At 43.6% G+C, this 19,426-nt stretch overlaps 3 protein-coding genes and 1 pseudogene across 3 annotated transcripts; all 4 read right to left on the bottom strand.

The window, feature by feature from the left end:
- Positions 1-736: 736 nt before the first annotated feature.
- On the bottom strand, positions 737-1,346 carry LOC107281290 (RING-H2 finger protein ATL39). Its single transcript, XM_066311942.1, has one exon. The coding sequence runs from the start codon at positions 1,291-1,293 to the stop codon at positions 763-765; it is 531 nt and encodes a 176-aa protein (XP_066168039.1). The 5' UTR covers positions 1,294-1,346; the 3' UTR covers positions 737-762.
- Positions 1,347-6,619: 5,273 nt separating this feature from the next.
- Positions 6,620-11,412, bottom strand: LOC9266696 (uncharacterized). Its single transcript, XM_066311805.1, has 4 exons — positions 10,834-11,412; positions 7,913-8,096; positions 7,659-7,713; positions 6,620-6,961 (listed from the first exon to the last, which is right to left on the bottom strand). Exons 1-4 carry the CDS (start codon positions 11,324-11,326, stop codon positions 6,620-6,622), a joined length of 1,074 nt encoding a protein of 357 aa, XP_066167902.1. The 5' UTR covers positions 11,327-11,412.
- A 904-nt stretch (positions 11,413-12,316) lies between these two features.
- Positions 12,317-14,505, bottom strand: LOC136357022 (uncharacterized; annotated as a pseudogene).
- Positions 14,506-16,553: 2,048 nt separating this feature from the next.
- On the bottom strand, positions 16,554-17,542 carry LOC136357090 (RING-H2 finger protein ATL39-like). Its single transcript, XM_066311841.1, has one exon. It carries the CDS (start codon positions 17,390-17,392, stop codon positions 16,880-16,882), a length of 513 nt encoding a protein of 170 aa, XP_066167938.1. The 5' UTR covers positions 17,393-17,542; the 3' UTR covers positions 16,554-16,879.
- Positions 17,543-19,426: the final 1,884 nt, after the last annotated feature.

Consider the following 19,426-nt stretch of genomic DNA (forward strand, 5'->3'; position numbering starts at 1 on the left):
TCAACGAATTATATCATGTTTGTTTATGGCTTTATTTGAGAATCAAGATAGCTTATACGGTCGAGTACGGTACTAGTTGACTTTAGCAAACCGCCAAACGTCGTAGGTATGGTGAGCAGAATGTCAACGAAGCTTGCTTCCGTAGGTTACATGGAAGTTAAAAGGGAGCTAATTAATTAATCTTCACCGCCAAACGAAAAAAAAGATCTAATTAATTTTGTTGTTATTGGAGAAAAAAGAACTATAATTTCACGCAATGTCAAATCTGTATGCCAATGGACCACATTTCAGATGATAAACAACAGTTAAACTAAATGTCTGCCTGTTTCAAGCAGAAAAAACTGCATGACCCCATAGAACTAATTCATGCCATTTGCTCTTGGATCGATTCATGATCCATTTTGTAGAAATCAGAGGACGCGCAAAGAAGACTGCAGTCGGAGTGACGCTGCTAAGAAGTTGTAACAAGACTCTGTTAGAATCTACTGTCTTTCGTTAATGAAATGGGAGAGGGCTAGCTCCCTCTCTTTCTAAAAAGAAAATCTTGGAAATTCTATAACATATTTTACTGGAATCTTTAATTTCTCAGTGTTCTTTAATTACAAAGCTGTACCAAAGTATACTTGCCAATCTAGATTAAGGTTCAAATCAAGAAATGACATGCAAGTGGCCCCATCGTATATGAACTAATACTAACCATGATATATACTCCTATATGTGATGTGATGATGATGGAGATCTAGTTAGCTAGCACAGAGCTAGCTACACCGGTGGCAGCGCCTCCGTCGGCGACGACTCATCTGCCGCCGGCGCAGGTCGGCCGCCGCCGTCCCCCGGCGGCGGCTCGACCTCCGTCCGGCAGAGCGGGCACGTGGCGTGCGAGGCCAGCCACATGTCGATGCACTCCACGTGGTACAGGTGCTTGCACGCCGGCAGCCGCCGCACCGCCTCGCCGCCCTGCACCGCGCCGAGGCACACCGAGCACTCGCCGCCGCCGCCGTGCCTCGCCGACCCCGCGTACGCGAACTCCGGGATCTTGGCCGCCACGTCAGCGACGCCACGCAGTACGTCGTCCTCTCGCCCGCCGGCGCCGCCGGCGCCCTCGGCGGCTACGACTGGCGCACGCCTCCGGACGTGGCGGTTGCAGTAGAAGACGACGACGGCGACGAGCGCGACGCCCGTGAGGCCGACGCAGGTGTAGCTGAAGATGGCCGTCCCTTTGCCAACGGACTGGTTCTCCTGCGGCACCGGCGGCGGCATACTCATCGTCGTCGAGCCGGAACGCGAACCCATGGCGATGGCGATGGCGATGGCAATGGCGGTGATTTGAGCTTTGTCCGTGGAGGAATGAGCCGCGGCATCGGGTGATCGGGGAGAGATAAGGACTGTGGTGTTGACTAAGTGGAGAACATTATTTTTTAACCAGCGTTGAGAATTGAGATTGCACAGGTGTGTTTGCAGTGAACTTCCTCCGTTAAAAAAAAAAAAACCTGAGTTTCCATGTCCAATGTATGACTGTCCGTCTTATATGAATTTTTTATAATTAATATTTTCATTGTTGTTAGATGATAAAACATAATTAATATTTTATGCGTGACTTATCTTTTTAATTTTTTTCATAATTTTTTCAAATAAGACGGACGGTTAAACGTTGGATACGGAAACCCAGTGTTTGTCTTTTTTAGGACGGAGGGAGTACCTCTCCTGAATGCTGATCAGATTCAGAGAATCAGAGTGGTATATTATCTTCGCCCCAAAACACTTGTCATTTTGAGTTTTTTTTAACGTTTGACTATTCATCTTATTTAAAAGGTAATAGAATTATTATTTATTTTGTTTGTCAAAATACTTTTAAGTATGACTTATCATTTTCTATATTTACACTAACTTTTTAAATAAAAACGAACGGTTAAACATTAAAAAAACAAAACAACATCTAATTTGGAATACAGGGAGTACTTATCACGGACGAGAAGCGCTTAATTACTAGCGCGAAAGTGACGCGTTATTAATAAACTTGTTTTGCAAGTAACTAATAGTTCTCCGGTCAAAATAGAAATAACATATTACTTTGACTCTATGAAATGGTTAGTTAGGGAGGGAGGACTATAGCAAAATACACATATTACTACCGAGATTGCTAATGGGTGATTGATCGCCCCTAGTGATCAGCTCGTGCCCTCTCCCCTCCATCCACCTGGTTTTTTTTTTTGGCACCGTATTACTTTTCTAATTTAGTAAATTTATGCACAGTTTGTACACCTCAAGTTTACATATCTAAAGTTTAGGGACCCAAAGTTTATAAGTCAAATTTATATATCCGATTCAAATTTAAATTTGAATTCAAATATTTTTTATATATAGTATTTTCTATACATCTAAAGTTTATACACCTAAAGTTTATAGACACAAAGTTTATAAGTCAAAAGTTTACATACCCGTTCAAATTTGAATTTGAATTCAAATATTAGTTTATAGACCAAAAGTTTATAAGTCAAAAGTTTACATACCCGTTCAAATTTGAATTTGAATTCAAATATTAGTTTATAGACCCAAAGTTTATAAGTCAAAAGTTTACATATCCGTTTCAAATTTGAATTTGAATTCAAATATTTTTTATATATAGTATTTCTATACATAATTTTTTCCAACTTTGTTTTTTTATTTTTTTAAATTTTTATGGTGTACTATAGTAGGAAGAGAAGAATGGGAGGAGGAAGGGGGAGAGAAGGGAGCGTATAGGGAGGGGCGGACGATCACCCGCCCATTAGCCTTACCCTATTACTACCAACAATATGTGTACCGTGATTCATTTATTGATGGTTGTTTGACCATTCATCTTATTATTTTAAAACAGTGTAATTATTATTTATTTTGTTATGACTTATACCATTAAAGGTATTTGAACCATGACTTATATTTCTGATATTTACAATAAATTTTCATGACTTATATTTTTTATATTTACACAATTTTTAATTAGGACAACACATAAAAGAAAAACTACATGTACTACTAGTAGTAAGGTAAATAAGGGAATACAAATAAATAATGGTAGGAATTATTTTTCTTATATTCTCCTATCTCCATGCCTTATTAAGACACTCTTTGGTATTTTCTTTCTATTTTAGGAGCTACAGAGATAATTCTAAAAATACAAAGATTATTTTAGCAATTATTCTAAATACATAAGCAAATCCTTCCGTTGGAGTTGGGTTGATTTCAGCCTACTTTCTTCCCCGTCCACCGTTGAGAGAGAAGGAAATTGGCAAAAATCAGTAGACTGTACACTGCTACGGAAATTTATCTAGACGAGACTCCCTTTAGTTAGTTTGCCGATGGACCATAACTACTTCCACCTACAAAATTTGATCTCTAGAGCACGTTTTAAGGACCGCATACGAAAATCAATTTTCGCAGACGCCCCCCTTAACATGCCCGCATGCAAGACCTCTTAAGAAGCCACATACAAAAATACCCCACTCTTTTTACTCCCGTTCCCTCTCTCTCCCACTAAGGCCTCGTTTAGTTCCCAAATTTTTTTTCCTAAAAACATCACATTGAATCTTTGGACACATGCATGGAGTATTAAATATAGATTAAAAAAACTAATTGCACAGTTAGGGAGGAAATCGTGAGACGAATCTTCTGAGCCTAATTAGTCCATTATTAGCCATAAGTGCTACAGTAACCCACATGTGCTAATGACGGATTAATTAGGCTCAAAAGATTCGTCTTGCGGTTTCCAGGCGAGTTATGAAATTAGTTTTCTCATTTGTGTCTGAAAACCCCTTCCGACTTCCGGTCAAACATCCGATGTGATACCCAAAAATTTTCTTTTCACGAATTAAACAGGCCTTAAGTCTCTCCACTCCACTTCTATGTTTTTTCTCTCCCGTCCACCACTCCTGTCCCTTCTCTCTCTCCCTTTGGACTCCCTCGCCTTCCCCCCCACCCCCTCCTCTCCTGTCTCCTCCCACTTCCTCTCCTCTCGACGAGGCAGCAACGGGCTCAGGCTTTGGCGGCGGCGGTCTTGAGCTCGAGCTTGGGCGTCAGTAGTGGGCAAGGATGAGAGCGGCAGGCTCAGGGGGAGGAATCCCACTACCGGCGGCGACGGGAAGGGCAGAACCTGTGCCCCTCCCCCTCTTGCACGGATCCCGCAGCCTCTCTGCCCCCACGAGCGCAGATCTGCCGCGGGGCGATGACGATGATGGTGGCGGCGGCGATGGCTTCTGGTTTCTAGGGTTAGAGTTCCGAGGCTAGGTTTCTATTTTCAGAATTTTTTTTTGCGATTTTTCATTTTCGTAGTCGGACGGCTTAAGCGCCCACATGAGAAAATCAGATTTTCACGTGGGGTTGCTCTATTCCCATGCAAAAATATGATTTTTGCAGACACCTGGTGCATGTGGATAACACACTCTCGTGCGAATATCGATTTTGACCGCATGGAAAAAAATGATTCTGTAGTGGTGGTAGACACACATAGGCCGACCAGTTGTAATTTTGTCTTTTTTTAGCAAAATACATCGTATTATCTAAAAGAAAACCATCAATAGATGTGTAGACTTCATGAAAGGTTTGTACAACAGTTTCACTATATCACAAACCGTAGCTCGAAGTTGTTAAAAACATTTCACATTTTGAGTAAATGATGTAAAACCGTACTCGATTTTCTTACAAAACCATATATATACTAGTACTGTCTATATTGGTGGCTTCACATTAAAAAAAGTCAAATTGTTTTTATAATGTGAACTCCTAATAGAGACTCGCACAAGTACTTAGAAAAACGGAACAAATGATATGAGCTTACCAAGTTCCTTTAAACTAGCTTATTAAGTCGCGTTTTCGTGCGACTATATATAACCTATCTCGCTGTTAAATATGTTTACATGTTATTTATGGTTGTGGATTTATCTTGATTTATCCTTATGTGTGAATAAGTGTTTGTAGAGCATTAACGGGATTAATAATATTCATCCAAAAAGGGAGTAACAATATTATCATATATCAAATATTTACCGTAGGTACATACAAAATTAGTATTTGAACAATAGGCTTGTAGTTTGAAACAGCTAACACATATTTTGACGGAATAAAATGATGAGTGTAAGAATCAAGGTTAGGGTTTTTATTGGTCTTATCTGCTGGTATTTCTCCTTCCTATCTTTGCATCTATAACCGTCTTCTCTTCTATGTTTCTTGAGTTGTGTCCTTCCCTTATATATATCCTCCTTTATATCTCCGCTTATGGTACATATATTTTTGTAAATTCATTTTTGTTTGAGATGCTAAATAGGTGTTCAAAGAGGAATTTTAGTTATAAATAAATAGATATATCTTCTAATAAGTAAATCTTACCACGAACCAAAATCAGAGAATTTTGCTTACTGTCTCATGAAATTTCCTAAATTATGTGCCCGCCTGCCAAGAAATGGAATGATCTAGTATAAGATAATTACGTAGCCGCTTGCCATGCTCTAGTATTCATTGTAGGTTTCGAAAAAAGGTGCCAAGCAAAATCACATATGTAAAGTGCAATACACAATGGAGTAAATTCAAAATTTATAAGGTCCTTGATGTAAAAAGGTGAGTAATAATATGGGAGCATTTGCTAAAGTACTTTTAATTTTCAGGGGAGCATAGGATAAAATATACTAAAGATGAAAATGAAAGAAAAGTTCCAAGAGTCAGATGTCACGAACAGGTGGCATTAGGACTTGAGAGCTAGCTGTGAGCTGCACAACCCTCTTTCTATCTCTCTCCCTCTCTCATTTTCTCCGTTTGCCTTGTTACCGACGAGGTTTCTCTAGTTCTCTCTGACTCTCTCTCATTCTCTAGCTGCTGGTCTCCAATGGACGAGCTAGGCCCGACGGAAGGTGGACATGGAAGCCAAGAAGACTTCACTCATCTTTCCCTTGTTGTGCTCCCACAGTCCCTCTACGTCTCATCGCTTCCTCTCCTGTTAATTGCTGTCGTGAGCCGACAATGTCAATGATGCAGCAGTGAGTTAGCGACGTTGCAGGTGACCACTTGAGCACTGGCGGAGCGGCTGGATGGTGGCGGCGATGATAGCACAACAGTGGGGACTGGTCCTCTCTCTCTCTCTCTCTTTTTTTTTTTGATTTTACTAAACTTTTCCAGATTCTTCTTTGCCCCAAGATTATTTTCAGACCATTTATCTTATCCTATGGCTATGATATATACTTTCTCCCTATATTATCGTTGTTTGAATCAGACGGTCCTATATTATCGTTGTTTGAATCAGACGGTCATTATTTTGTTGCTTGCGTGGCTCATCCTCGTTTCATATTGAGATTTACCCGTTCATTTGTTTAGTTTTGGTCCCTATGCCCTTTTTCCATAGAAAACCAAGCAATGAGCTAGCTCAAACATTACTTTTATTTCCCTTTTAAAAGCCAAATACTTCTCCCTTTGGTTCTCTTTTCACTCTTAGCTTGGAGCATCAATAAAATTCCTATGTTAATTGATCAATAGAGAAGATATCTCTATCTCTACTACTTCAAAAATCCATAGTGGTGGTCTTGATTCCTAACAGAGCAGACGCATCTGATAGACACACGTAATCTCAACCATCCGAATGCCATATCCAACAGCGTCAATCTCCTCCCCCATCACGCGATCGCTCATCTCCTCTCTCGGATTGATCTCCTCCCCACGCCGCTGCGTCGCCTCCTCGCCCCGCCGCCGCGTCGCCTCCTCGCCCCGCCGCCGCGTCGCCTCCTCCACGCCCGTCGGCCTCCTCTCCAGACCCGCGATCGCCGCCGCCCTCTCCAATCTCCTCCGCGCCTCCACCTCGCATCGGATTGATCCTACACCTTCGCCCTCCTCCCTGTGTCGCCTCCTCACCTCGTAGCCGCATCGCCTCATCAGCAGCCACGGCTGCCGGCCTCCTCTCCAGACGCTCCCTCGCCGCCGCCCTCGCAAATCTCCTCTGCCACTACATGATAATTGAGCTATTGCCACCAAATTATTACAACAAAAAATAATACGTAGCAATATATTATACTATTACAATGATAATTTTTCTGTGGCAAATAATTATTTTTTATTGCAACGATCTACAATCGTTGTTTTATTTAGTACTTTTGTTGCAATATAAAATGAGATATCGCCATAAAAAATCGTACTGTTGTAAAAAACATGTTCTATCGCCACAATTTTAATTTTTGTGGCAATTTATATAGTACATGGTACTTTTCACTATTTTTTGTTGCCACGATCAACAAATTCATTGCAATAAAAAAATTGTCGTCTCATAATTTAACTTAATTTTTTCATATGGACACGGATTGAGACAAATTTTATATGGAAATTATAGCTCTCGACGAGATCTACAATTTTGTAGGTGATAACTTTTTCATTTGAAATCTTTTAGATATTCAAATCTATGATTCAAATCTTAGTTAGCTAGGCTCAAATGGAACGATATGCATTTTCCAACAGAATTGATGCGTAGGTGAGTTGGTAAAGGAGAGCACGCGTGAAGGATAGGTCTTAGGTTCGAATCCTAGCCAAGACACAAAATCAAAAAAATAAGTAGATAAATAGATAGGATGATAGATTAATATTTGAACTTTTAATTTGGTACGTAACACTAATGCCACATATGGAGTGGTGGCAATAATTTTTATTACAACGATGTAAAGTGTTGCAATATGACTTTTTGCCACATCCATTCCGTGGCAACATCTAAATTTATTACCACAAAATAAAAATCATTGCAATAACCTATTACCACGCTGTCTATTAACACGGCTAGCAACGATTTTACAATTGTGGTAACATGTATGTATTGCCACAATTTAAGTATTGATGCCACGATTTTTTTCGTGGCAACAAATGATTTTTCTAGTAGTGTGCGCGCTCTCATCCCTCCCTTAACCATCACCGGCCGCTCTCATCTCTCGCCAGGTCGTCCACCAGCCCGCGGCGATCTCTCCCGCCGGCGTCACTATCGACGCCTTCCTCGCCGATCTCCTCCGCGCCCTCGCCGCCCCCGATCTCCGCCTGGGTGCCCGCCTCCACGCCTCCCCCAATCCGCGCCTCCAGATCACCGTTGCCCGGAGTCTCATCTAGCCGTCTGCAATGGGCAGGCACGATGGATCAGTGTTTGGTTCTTTTTATGGGGTATCATCCTGCATGTGCAGAAAAGTAAAGGTGAAACACATCAATCCTAACTGCTTTTTCAGTTTTTAGCTCTCCTTCGTGGATTTAGTGTTCTGATAGATGGAAGTGCTGTTTCAGTTTTTAGCTCTGTATTTCATGGGTTTAGGGTTCTAATGAGTGGAATTCCTCCCGTTGCCACAGAACAAGCGAGCCTAGATGATGGAGAAGGAGAACCGGTTTGGACAGGATCAATCCAATTACTAATGGGCGTGCAACTACTACTGCGACAGCACAGGGAAGTGTATGCATATGTTTAGGTTTTCAGATTAAAATTTTGATTTTACAAATGTTTCAGTACTTCGACTCAATGCCCTGCAACCAATCTTGTATTCAATCCAATTTAATAATTTACCCAATTGAGTTTAGGATAGTTTAACAAATCAATCGGGAGTTCAACTATGAATTGTTTCGCTGTTTCAGGTCTTCAGACTTAACTGAAGTTTCAATGTCGCCGCCAGATCACCATTGTTTTCGGTGTTTTAGGTCTGACTAATAATTTCTTTTGCTGATCAGACATGGATTGATGACCTCCACATAAAAATGCATACAAGTCTAGGCTTTATGTGGAGGGCTCCATGGATACTAATAACTCCAATGCTAACATATCTTCTGAAGAATGAGGATGATGGTTTTTTGAAAGGTAAGGTATATTTCTGTCTCCTTAGCTTTCCGAGATATGCTGTATGGCACAGCGAAAAACATCTGATTCTTTCCGTCAATATTTAATTGACAAATATATGAATTTCCCCTATTTGTTGGACTAATATGTGTGGTGCAATATTTACAACTGTTAGATAAATTCCCAGGTAACATATGAGTGTAGCTTTCATAAAGCTCACTTCAGATTGTTTATTTTCAAGATAGCTGAACGTCTGAACCGTCAACTTGTCTCAAGTATGAGTCTGTAGTAGGTTTCAAATGTGAAGGTTTTACTATAGACTAGGAAGATCTAATTCCTATTTTCCAGTATTCTGCTTTGATTGCTATTTGTCTTCCAATGCAACAGAAAAGTGCCTCAAGCCACAATGTGTTTTGTATATATATAGCTACAACTTTGATTTGAGACATCGGAGAGTCATCATAGTTTGATCATTTACCACACTTTATAAATGTAAAATGTAAAAGAGTAAAGTGCACATGCGGTTCTTAAACTTGTAGGGGTGTTTTATCTAAGTCCCTAAACTCTAAAAATGCAGATCCAAATCTCAGAATTTGTCAAAGTGTGTTGCTTAGGTCCCAATTTGTCATAGCCCCTCTAAGATCCTATGTGGTGTTGACGTGGTATGCCACAAACACGGACGTGACATGGCATCATCTTGACTGACAAATGGGACCGACTTAAAATTCATTTTCCTTTTTTCTTCTTTCCTTCTCATTTTTCTCTCTCTTTTTTTCTTTTTTTCTCCTTTCTCTGTGACCCGAGCACCCCGTGCGGCGGTGGCCTACAGTTGTAGATAGAGAAAGGAGTATAAAGGGAAAAAAAGAGAAGAATGAGAATGAGAAGGAGAAGGAAAAGAAAAAGAAGAAGGAAAAGGAAAATTTTTAAGTGAGTCCTATTTATCAGTCAATATTATGTCACGTCACATTCGCGTGGCATATGCCACATCAGCACTTTATCTTCAAGTAAGAAATGGACAATATTCTTTTTTTTTGTCTAAATACAAATAATAACTAGAGTGACAATATACATTTTGGTTGTTTTGTAGCCCTGTCCAGATAATCAGGACCACATGAAGCGAAATGGATGGTTTAAGTCAAGCTAATTTTAGATATTTATTATTTTGTGTATTTGATAGGAGCAATACATGTACTTTATAGCAAAGCTTGTTCCTAGATGATGTTGTGGATACATGTTGATTGATATTTTTCTAATATCTCTTTATCGTTTTTTTAGCTTAGCTATATGTTTTATGTACCATTGTCAAAGCATATTGTATCGCTGTCATTTGGTTGTTTCATTTGCAATATTAATTGTCACCGTTTCAGTAAAAAAAAATATTAATTGTCACCGTAGCGTTAGCACGGGCACACTACTAGTATATGAGATATTGTGTTTGCGAGTTTTCTGTTCTCTCTCTTGTGATAGCAACGAACGAGAAGAAAGTTTTGAATTCAACGAAATATCATGCATGTTTGTTTATGGCTTTATGTGAGAATCAAGGTAGCTTATACGGCTGAGTACGGCACTATTGTTTTTTTTCTTCTGAAAACTAGTACGGTACTAGTTGACTAAAGAAAATAAAAAAAGGGCTAATTTTGTTGCTATTGGAAAAAAATAAATAAAATTAACCACACGCAATTTCAAATCTGTACGGCAAATTAAGGACCAATTTTTTTAGATAATAAACAACAATTAAACCCAGGTAAAAACAGAAAAAATGTTGCCCTGAAATCCTGTGATTTCAAAACCAAGAACGTATATATTTTACAGCAATCTTTCTCAGTGTTCTTTAATTACAAATACAAAGCTGAACCAAAGCACATACATGCCAAGCTAGATTAAGGTTCAAATCAAGAAATGATATGCCCAAAACGTATGAATTAACTAATCATGATGTGATGTGATGTGATGACTATGGACGGACCTAGCTAGCTAGCTACAGTGCTACACCGGTGGCAGCGCCTCCGTCGGCGACGACTCACCCGCCGCCGGCGCAGGTCGGCCGCCGTCGTCCCCCGGCGGCGGCTCGACCTCCGTCCGGCAGAGCGGGCACGTGGCGTGCGAGGCCAGCCACATGTCGATGCACTCCACGTGGTACAGGTGCTTGCACGCCGGCAGCCGCCGCACCATCTCGCCGCCCCGCACCGCTCCGAGGCACACCGAGCACTGCGCCGCCCCCTCGCCGCCGCTCGCCGACCCGGTGTACGCGAACTCCGGGATCTTGGCCGCCACGCCAGCGACGCTGCGCACGTCGTCGTCCTCTCGCCCGCCGCCGCCGGCGACGACGACATGCGCGCGCCTCCGGACGTGGCGGTTGCAGTAGAAGACGACGACGGCGACGAGCGCGACGCCCGTGACGAGGCCAGCGCAGGTGTAGCTGAAGATCGCCGGCCCTTTGACCACCGGCGGCCGGTTCTCATCCGGCGCCACTGGCGGCGTACTCGTCGTCGTCGACGAGCCGGAACGCGAACCCATGGTGTGGTGGCGGTGATGGTGGCCTAGCTTGAGCTGGCCCTTAATTATCCGGTGATCGGTGAGAGAGAAGGATTATGGTGTTGATGACTAATTTCTAGCGCGGAAGTGATTGACGTTATTAATACTAATAGACTTGTATTGCAAGTAACTATAGTTCTCCGGTCAAAATACTATATTACTTTGACTCGATGAAATGAGGGTGTAGTTGCCGATAGGACTATAGCGCAATACACATAAATTATTATAAATCAGCCTACAGACTCCAATTTCCTCGGGGCTGCCTGCGAGTACCGCTTTAACCAAATGATTTGGAATAATTAAATTTAAAAATATACTGTTCATTCAATTTTGTCTCATAAATATTCGGGATGAAAAAACCTGTGCAGAAATATACCATCGGTGTTGCACTTCCGTTGCACGAAAATGACGTGGGGATGACATCGCGCGCGGACAGTATCACGCGGCGAAAGACCATGCGGTCTCACGCGGTAACGGAGTGAGACCGTGCGGTCTCGCGGAATGGAAGAGCGAGACCGAACGGTCTCGCAGAAGCCATCAGCGACACTGTCTAATGGGTCCATTTGATTAGTGATTAAGTACCTAATTAATAATTAACTAATACTAATTAGTGATTAATTATCCTAATTAGCGATTAATTAATTATTAACTAATCGCTAATGAGGATAATTAACCGCTAATTAAATCGGCAAGGCATGGTATCGCTCTTTGCTTAAGCGATAGCGTTGATTGCTTGAGCGGTATCGCTGTTTGCTTGAGCGAGACCGCGTGGTCTCGCGCAGGAACCACGCAAGGTCGTTCGGTCTCGCATTTTCACTGCGCGATACCGGTCGCAACGTCATTTTCACGTCATTTTCACGCAATCGTTATGAGACCGATGGTATATTTGTGCAAAAGATTTTGCATCCCGAATATTTCTAACAAAAAAATTGAATAAACTGTATATTTTCAAATTTAATTCTGATTTGGAAGTCATGGGCGTCTCTCAAGTGTAAATTCACTGCTACACAAAGCGTTTCCCCAGGCGATCAATCGAATTTTTGCGTGCGGAGCTTTGGCCCGTCTGGAACAAATCGTCTGGGAAAATCACGATTTTCACGTGCGGGTGGCGCGCCAGCACACGAAAATCAGATTTTCGCGTGCGGTGCTTATGCCGCCCGCACGAAAAAACAAAAAACCGAAAAAAAAATTCAAAAAAAAAGAGAAAACCCTAGATCGGGTCGTCGCCACCGCCCTCGCCTCGTCGGCGGCGGCGGCATCGCCGCTCCCGCCTCGTCATCATCAGCGCCGCCTCCTGCCGGCCTCCCGCGCCGGATCCGTGATAGGGGGAGAGCGGCCAGTCGCCGGATCTGGGCAGGGACGGCCACTGCCACCGGATCCGTGCGCGGACGGCCGCGGGCCGCCCGTCGTCGCCCGCCCACGCGCTCCCGTCGCCGCCTGGGAGGGGAGGGGAGGAGCCGTGGCAGCTCGTCGTCCGCGCGCTCCCGTCTGCCGGGGAGGGGAGGGGAGGGCAGCCGGTTCCCGCGCCGGATCCGGGGCGGGGGGAGGGCGGCCGGCCGCCGGATACGGCGGGCGTCGCCGGATCCGTGCGGGGACGGCCGACGCCCGCCGTATCCCGCGCCTCCACCGCCGCGCTGTCATCGCTGCCGCCGTGCCGCCACCGCCGCCGCCTCTGCCTCCCTTACCGACAGTGCCGGCGTCGTCGAGGAGGTAGAGGGAGATGGGAGGATGGGGAGGAGGAGAGGGAGAGGGAGAGGGAGAGGGAGGATGGATGGAGAGGTGGTGGGGAGGGCGCGCCCGTGACAAGATAAGGGTGAGCGCCTGGGGGTGGGTTATTTTCGTGTGCGGGCCACTTAACAGGCCTGCACGTGAAAATAAGCCTATTTTCGCGTGTGGGCCTGTTAAGTGACCCGCACACGAAAATAGATTTTCCTGTGCGGGTGATGTCCTGATGCCCCTTTTTTCATTTTTCTATACGATTGCACTTATGGGCCGCCTGGAAACAAACTAGTTTGGTGTCTAGGAAAATCTGTAGTGTAGTAGTGATTTTTCTCCTGGCTAGTTATTCAAAATAGAGTATGAACGGCGGACAGATTGTAAAAAGAAGGATGGCAAAACCAAAAGGTTTGCCCGTTATGCGGTACGGTTGATGTCAACAGTTCATCTGCTAGCTAAATGCTAAATGTAGGGTTACAAAGATAGTGTGGTCAGAGATTTAGAGATGGACTAGCAAGGACCTTCAGACAGCCAAATAGAAAGATTGTTACTCAGTCAAGCACTGGTGGAACCTTGTGCTGGAATCCCCCGACAACCTTCGCAAACCCCTCAAAACCCTGGTGATCCTAGTTTCCTAAGAAATTTGGTGTGAGCGAATGCAAGAACTTTTCGCCACGAATGATGAGGACATAACTAGCTCGAATATAACCATGACTACCTTATCTATTCATCAAACAAAGGTGCATAAGTTCTATATTAGATTTACTTGTTATATATTTGAACAAACATTGCCACACAATAAGTTTAATTAGTGTATTTTCGTTTGCAAAGATACTTACTTAGTTGAAGGAAAAGAGACCGAGCGTAAGGAATACATGGATGATCAAAGAAGTTGATTGGGAACCAAACCAAGACCTTCTCCAAGTCCACTCCTACCTGTCTATGTCACTTTTGGTCTATAGAAGACAAGAAATAAAGTTCTACACATTTTGGGTTCGGATCCGGGTCTCCTGATAGCATCAACTTCAAACGGACCTAGCAGCTGACCTAGAAAGAATTTTGGGGCCCATGAGTACTTGTTGGAAAGCTTATAGAGTCTACTTTCAAATGGTTTGGTCCCACGTCATAATTACCACTGAGCTGTCGGGAATTTGCAAAACAAGCCACGTACCTCATCCAGTCCGAATCTGATTAGGGTCTAGGGCCTTGTAATTGTGTCGTGGGCTAAGTCTAAAGGTGTGCACCCTAGGGCAACCCTAGGACGTCCTAAATCATATTTATTCCGTAGCCGTCATAGTTTAGAATCGGACTTTGCTTACATTATTTGTGCCATTACAGTTTCGCCGGTAAATCGGTTTGTTGAACTCCAAATTCGAGTGCTTAATTATTCATATGCAATTGAGTTGCTATCTACCTTGTTCTTGCTTGTGTTCTTTGATTCGCATGTAGGGATTAGCCTTCTCGGCGAGGTCAACTGGGCAGTGTACTGCTGATAACCAGAGGAGATGTGGTGCTATGATTGTAGGGCTCGGATCGTGTGTGTCAAGTTTCCACCAAATCGACAGTTATCAATATCTATTGGAAGATCGGAACCTAGTTTCCTCATCAACAAAGCAGCAACGCCGGCCTCAATACTAGCCAAGATCAAGGAAGAAGTGGCAGCATGGGTGAAAGCAGGAGCCGTTAGGCTCCGGGAGTTCGAAATTTTGGGAGATATTGCCTAGGGGCCTATTTTCGGCCTCATCTATTTTGATAGGCCCTGTACATATCTTTGTTTGTCTTTTGTATAATTTTCTCCTTCTCAATTAATATACGAGGCAAAGCTTTTGCTGTCCCTCGAAAAAACTATATACCGCGATATTTTATTAAAACAACTATACAATTACAATTTATTTTGTTATGCCGACTTATTTCATCATTAATTTTATTTGACCCACGACTTATATTCTTCATATTTACATAAATTTTTTTATTAAGATTAATGATCAAATGTTATGTTCATAAGTCAACAGTGTCATTCATTTTAAAATAGAATGAATAACAATCCACTGTAGTATTCTAGAGGATTGTATCTCTTAATTAACTTAACATACTCTAGAGGATTTTATCTCTTAATTAACTTAACATTATTAAATTGTCTCACAACATATAATGTTTCAATATTTCATCAAAAACAAAATATATTTTTCCAAGTTATCAATCGACCCAAACTGATATTACGTTTAGAATGCTTTGTATTTGGGAACATAATTTCCATTTTCCAACAATCTAGTATCCAAGTCAATTCCTAGGGATTTGTTCTCATCCAAAAGAGTTCATAAATAGGAAGCGGCATTTTATCCCTTGAGAATGTGTCCCCTTGTGTACTGTACTTTTCAAATTCACTATGAAAAGTTATAGCAAAATTAACAATAATGTAGAGTAGTGTGACACCTACTTCCACAAATATAAAATCCAAATTTGATCTATAGAGCAACAAAGACAAACATGACAGTGAATAATGTGTCTACCACTACTAGAAAAAAGATTTTTCATAGCGTTACCCTATCATTTTCGCTGGTGGTCATACGCGAAAACCGCTAGCAAAAACGTAACGAGAGGTGGGGGGCTATGGACTGCCAACGAAAACAAATCTTTGTTGGCGGCCGAGTTAAGCGGGCCGCTAGTGAAGATGTAGCTATTTTCCTTGACGGCCCACTTAATGCACCGATTTTCACTAGCGGATGGTAAAGAGCAACGCTGCGAAAAATCCACCGCCCACCAATAATTTTCACGCTTCTCCGCCTCTCCTCCCACCATTCTCCTTCCTTTCTCCATCTCTCCATCCGGCCGCCTGCCGGGCCTCGGGAGCTACGACGATGAAGCTCGTGGCGCGCGGTGGCTTGGTCGACGGGCGGAGCTTCGGTGACTCGCGAGGCGGCGGATCCGGTGGCAACGAGGCGTGCTGACGGCGGAACCGACAACGGCAAGGCCTGCAGACGGCGGATCCGCCGGCTAGGCACGCGGAGGGCGGACTCGCGAGACGGTGGGTCTTGTGGGGCCGGTGGATGGCTCGTTGCCGAGGAAGACGAGCGGCAGCGGCGCGGCTCAGTGACAAGGAGGAGGGGCGGCTCAGTGACGAGGACTTTCGGTGGCCGGGCTCGATGGCGGCGACCCACCTCCTCGTCGACCTCTGCCCTCCTTGTCGCCGGCGATGGAGGATGGGCACGCTGGCGATTTTCAAATTTTTTTTTTCAAAATCTGGATTCCGATTTTCTTTTTTTTTTTAATCCAAAAAATATTTTCACTAGCGGGTATCTTTATCTTCCGCCAGCGAAAATATTATTTGTGCTAGCTGTTGTCTTAGCCAGCCACCAGCGAAGACGATTTTCGCCGGCGGTTGCCTTAATTAAGCCGGCCGCCAGCGAAAATCAATCTTCTCTAGTGGTTTAACCGTTCATAGTTAGTACATATTTTTCTTTTTTTCTTTTTTTAAACGAACAACCGCTTATTATGTGCCAATTTCATTGAATATAGTAGGAAAAAATTGTACAAGAGTAGCTCTATACAGGTTTCAAAGAAAAAAGAGGGCTCTAAGGCACTATGTTACATTTATCTTTTATTTTCCTCTCCTCAATGTATGGATCGAATTTAAACTTTGAATTTTCCAGTACAGTATAGCTAGATATTCACTAATGTCATCAAATTCTTCAGAATTTTACATAGCTATTTACATGTATTTTTAGAAAAAAAAAAGAGGACATCCCCTAAAGACAAAGCACCATATGCATGCCCCTCTAGAAAAGAAAGAATTAATACATGTTGCACATTGAGATCAGCTTAAACCGGCAACTGATCAGGCGGATTCTTGCCCGGGTCAAGCTCACGCCGGCACAGCGGGCACGTCCGGTGAGCGGCGAGCCACCGGTCGATGCAGTCGGCGTGGTACACGTGCTCGCACGCCGGCAGCCGCCGCACCATCTCCCCCTCCCGCACCGCTCCCAGGCACACCGCGCACTCCCGCCCGCCGCCCCCGCTCGCCGCCGTCGCGCCACCATCCTCGGAGCTTCCAACTACATAAGCGTAGGCCGGGGGGAGGGCCTCGACGGGGAACGGGGCAATGGTACCGCCGCCACGCGCGCGCTCGGCGGCGGCGCCGGTGTCGTCGTCGTCCGAGCGGACGCGGTCTCTGCACAGGAGGCAGCAGTAGACGGAGACCGCCATGGCGAGGAGGAAGGTGGAGAAGAAGATGGACATGAAGATGGCCGTCGACGCGATCCATCCGCCCGGCGAAGCGCTGGCCGCAGGCGGCGGCGGCGGCTGCTGGTAGCCGGTCGGAGCAAAGCCGTTCATGCCTGTGCGCGCTGCCAAGAAATGGTGTTCAGAGGGGAGCTCGAGACTGGAATTTGAGAGTCCATTGGAATTTTGGCTGCAAAAATTTAAAGTTATTTGCAAAAGATCAGTGAAAGACTACTGGATTTTATCCTATTATTATCAAGTAAAGTCAGAAGAGGGATCGATAGATGTATCTTTCATCTTCCATTATATATATCTTAAAAATAAAGACAAGCGAATTAAGCTAGTAGAGAATTAGAGATTCGTCATGTCTGACCTAATCCGTGACTACATCTTTTGTGTAATGTAATGTAATGTAGCTTGGCAGAGAGAACATGAGCTGATGATCTCAATTAGCACAATTCGTAAATCTCTAATCTCTTACGTCCCTTTCGTGATTCATATTTTCAAACTGAAACTTACATATATATGTTGTCCAAACGTTTCTTATATGCACAGGAAAATTCTCATGTTTGTGGGTCAAACCTGTTAATAAAATCAGCTAGTAGCTTGATGCCCAAGAATATATGTATCGACATTCGACAAACGTAATTTGTTTTTTATTATTAGGATACTAATAATTGACAACGGGAGAGTAATAATGCATAGGGATGACAGTCGACAAAAGACACACGGCCAAGAATGCTAGGCTACCAACCACATAGATGGTGGAACTGTACAAGTATTAATAAAGACATTAACTAAATCTCATCAAAAGGCAAAGAGGTCAACTGTATTTAGGACCCCAGAGAAATCTAAAAGAAATTGAAAACCAACCGCAGACTATTATAGCTTTAGATTATTTTTTGAGAAGCGCTTCTATGCTTCTCAAATAAAAACCAGCACGAAAACTAAAGCGCATCAATGGCGAGGATTAGAAGTAGATTATAACAGAGTGATCCCTATTAGCGAGAGGCAATTTTGTCCTTGCAGAAAAACTGAGCCCATATCCTATCTGTGGGAGAATTCGACTCAACGCGATAGATTAGATTGATCACGGAGCAAATACATATATAGGCAACATCCTTCCCTATCCACTCAACTGACTTATAGCAACAGAATCGAGAGAATAGGGAGGAGTGCCGAGAGATGGATATATATGGCACAATATGCACTAAACCCCCCCCTCCCGCACAGTCGCAACGTCGATAGGACGAACGGTGTTACTGGAGTGAAACTCGGTGAAGACAGGCGTCGGTAGACCCTTGGTGAAGGTGTAAGCATATTGGCAGGAGGTAGGAACGTGGAGAACACGTATGGCACCGACCGCTACCTTCTCCCGGACAAAGTGTAGATCAATCTCCACATGTTTAGTGCGTTGGTGCTGCACGTGATTAGAGGAGAGATAGACATCATTGACATTGTCACAATACACCAAGGTTGCTTTGGGGAGTGGCGTGTGAAGGTCTAGGAGGAGTTGGTGAATCTAGCTTGCTTCTGCAACAACATTTGCAATAGCCCCGTATTCTGCTTCGGGGCTGGAGTGGGAAACGGTGTTTTGCCTCTTGGAAGACCAAGACACCAAGTTTTCGCCGAGGAAGGATAGCATACCCGGATGTGGACTTCCGTGTGTTAGGACATCCAACCCAATCAACATTGGAGTAGACAACAAGGTCATTGTAGGGAGACTGCTAGATGTGTATGCCGAAGTCTGAGAGTCTCGCGAACGTAGCGCAATATCCTCTTGAGGCGCAGTGAGGTGAGGATCGCGAGGGTTATGCATATGAAGGCACACCTGTTGGACAACATAGGAGATGTCACGGCGAGTGAAAGTGAGGTGTGCTATTGAATCTGACAACCACGGTCCTGGGACAAAGATCCTTCATAGTAAAGCCAAAGAGGTCAAACTCGATGGAGCACCAATTATCAATAACAAAGCGACGGACATAAATAAGATTCTTAATGATAACTAGGGAGTCAAGAATATCTTTAAGAGTAAAGGAACGGTTAGGGTGATGAAGATTAGTTTGAACAATAGAAGTGATAGGTATAGTAGAGCCGTTGCCGACAACTATGTGGGAGGGATCATGAGAGGTGGGTGGGTGGGTGAAG

Source organism: Oryza sativa, chromosome 6 (genome assembly GCF_034140825.1).
Source record: "Oryza sativa Japonica Group chromosome 6, ASM3414082v1".
Taxonomy (NCBI): Eukaryota; Viridiplantae; Streptophyta; class Magnoliopsida; order Poales; family Poaceae; genus Oryza; species Oryza sativa.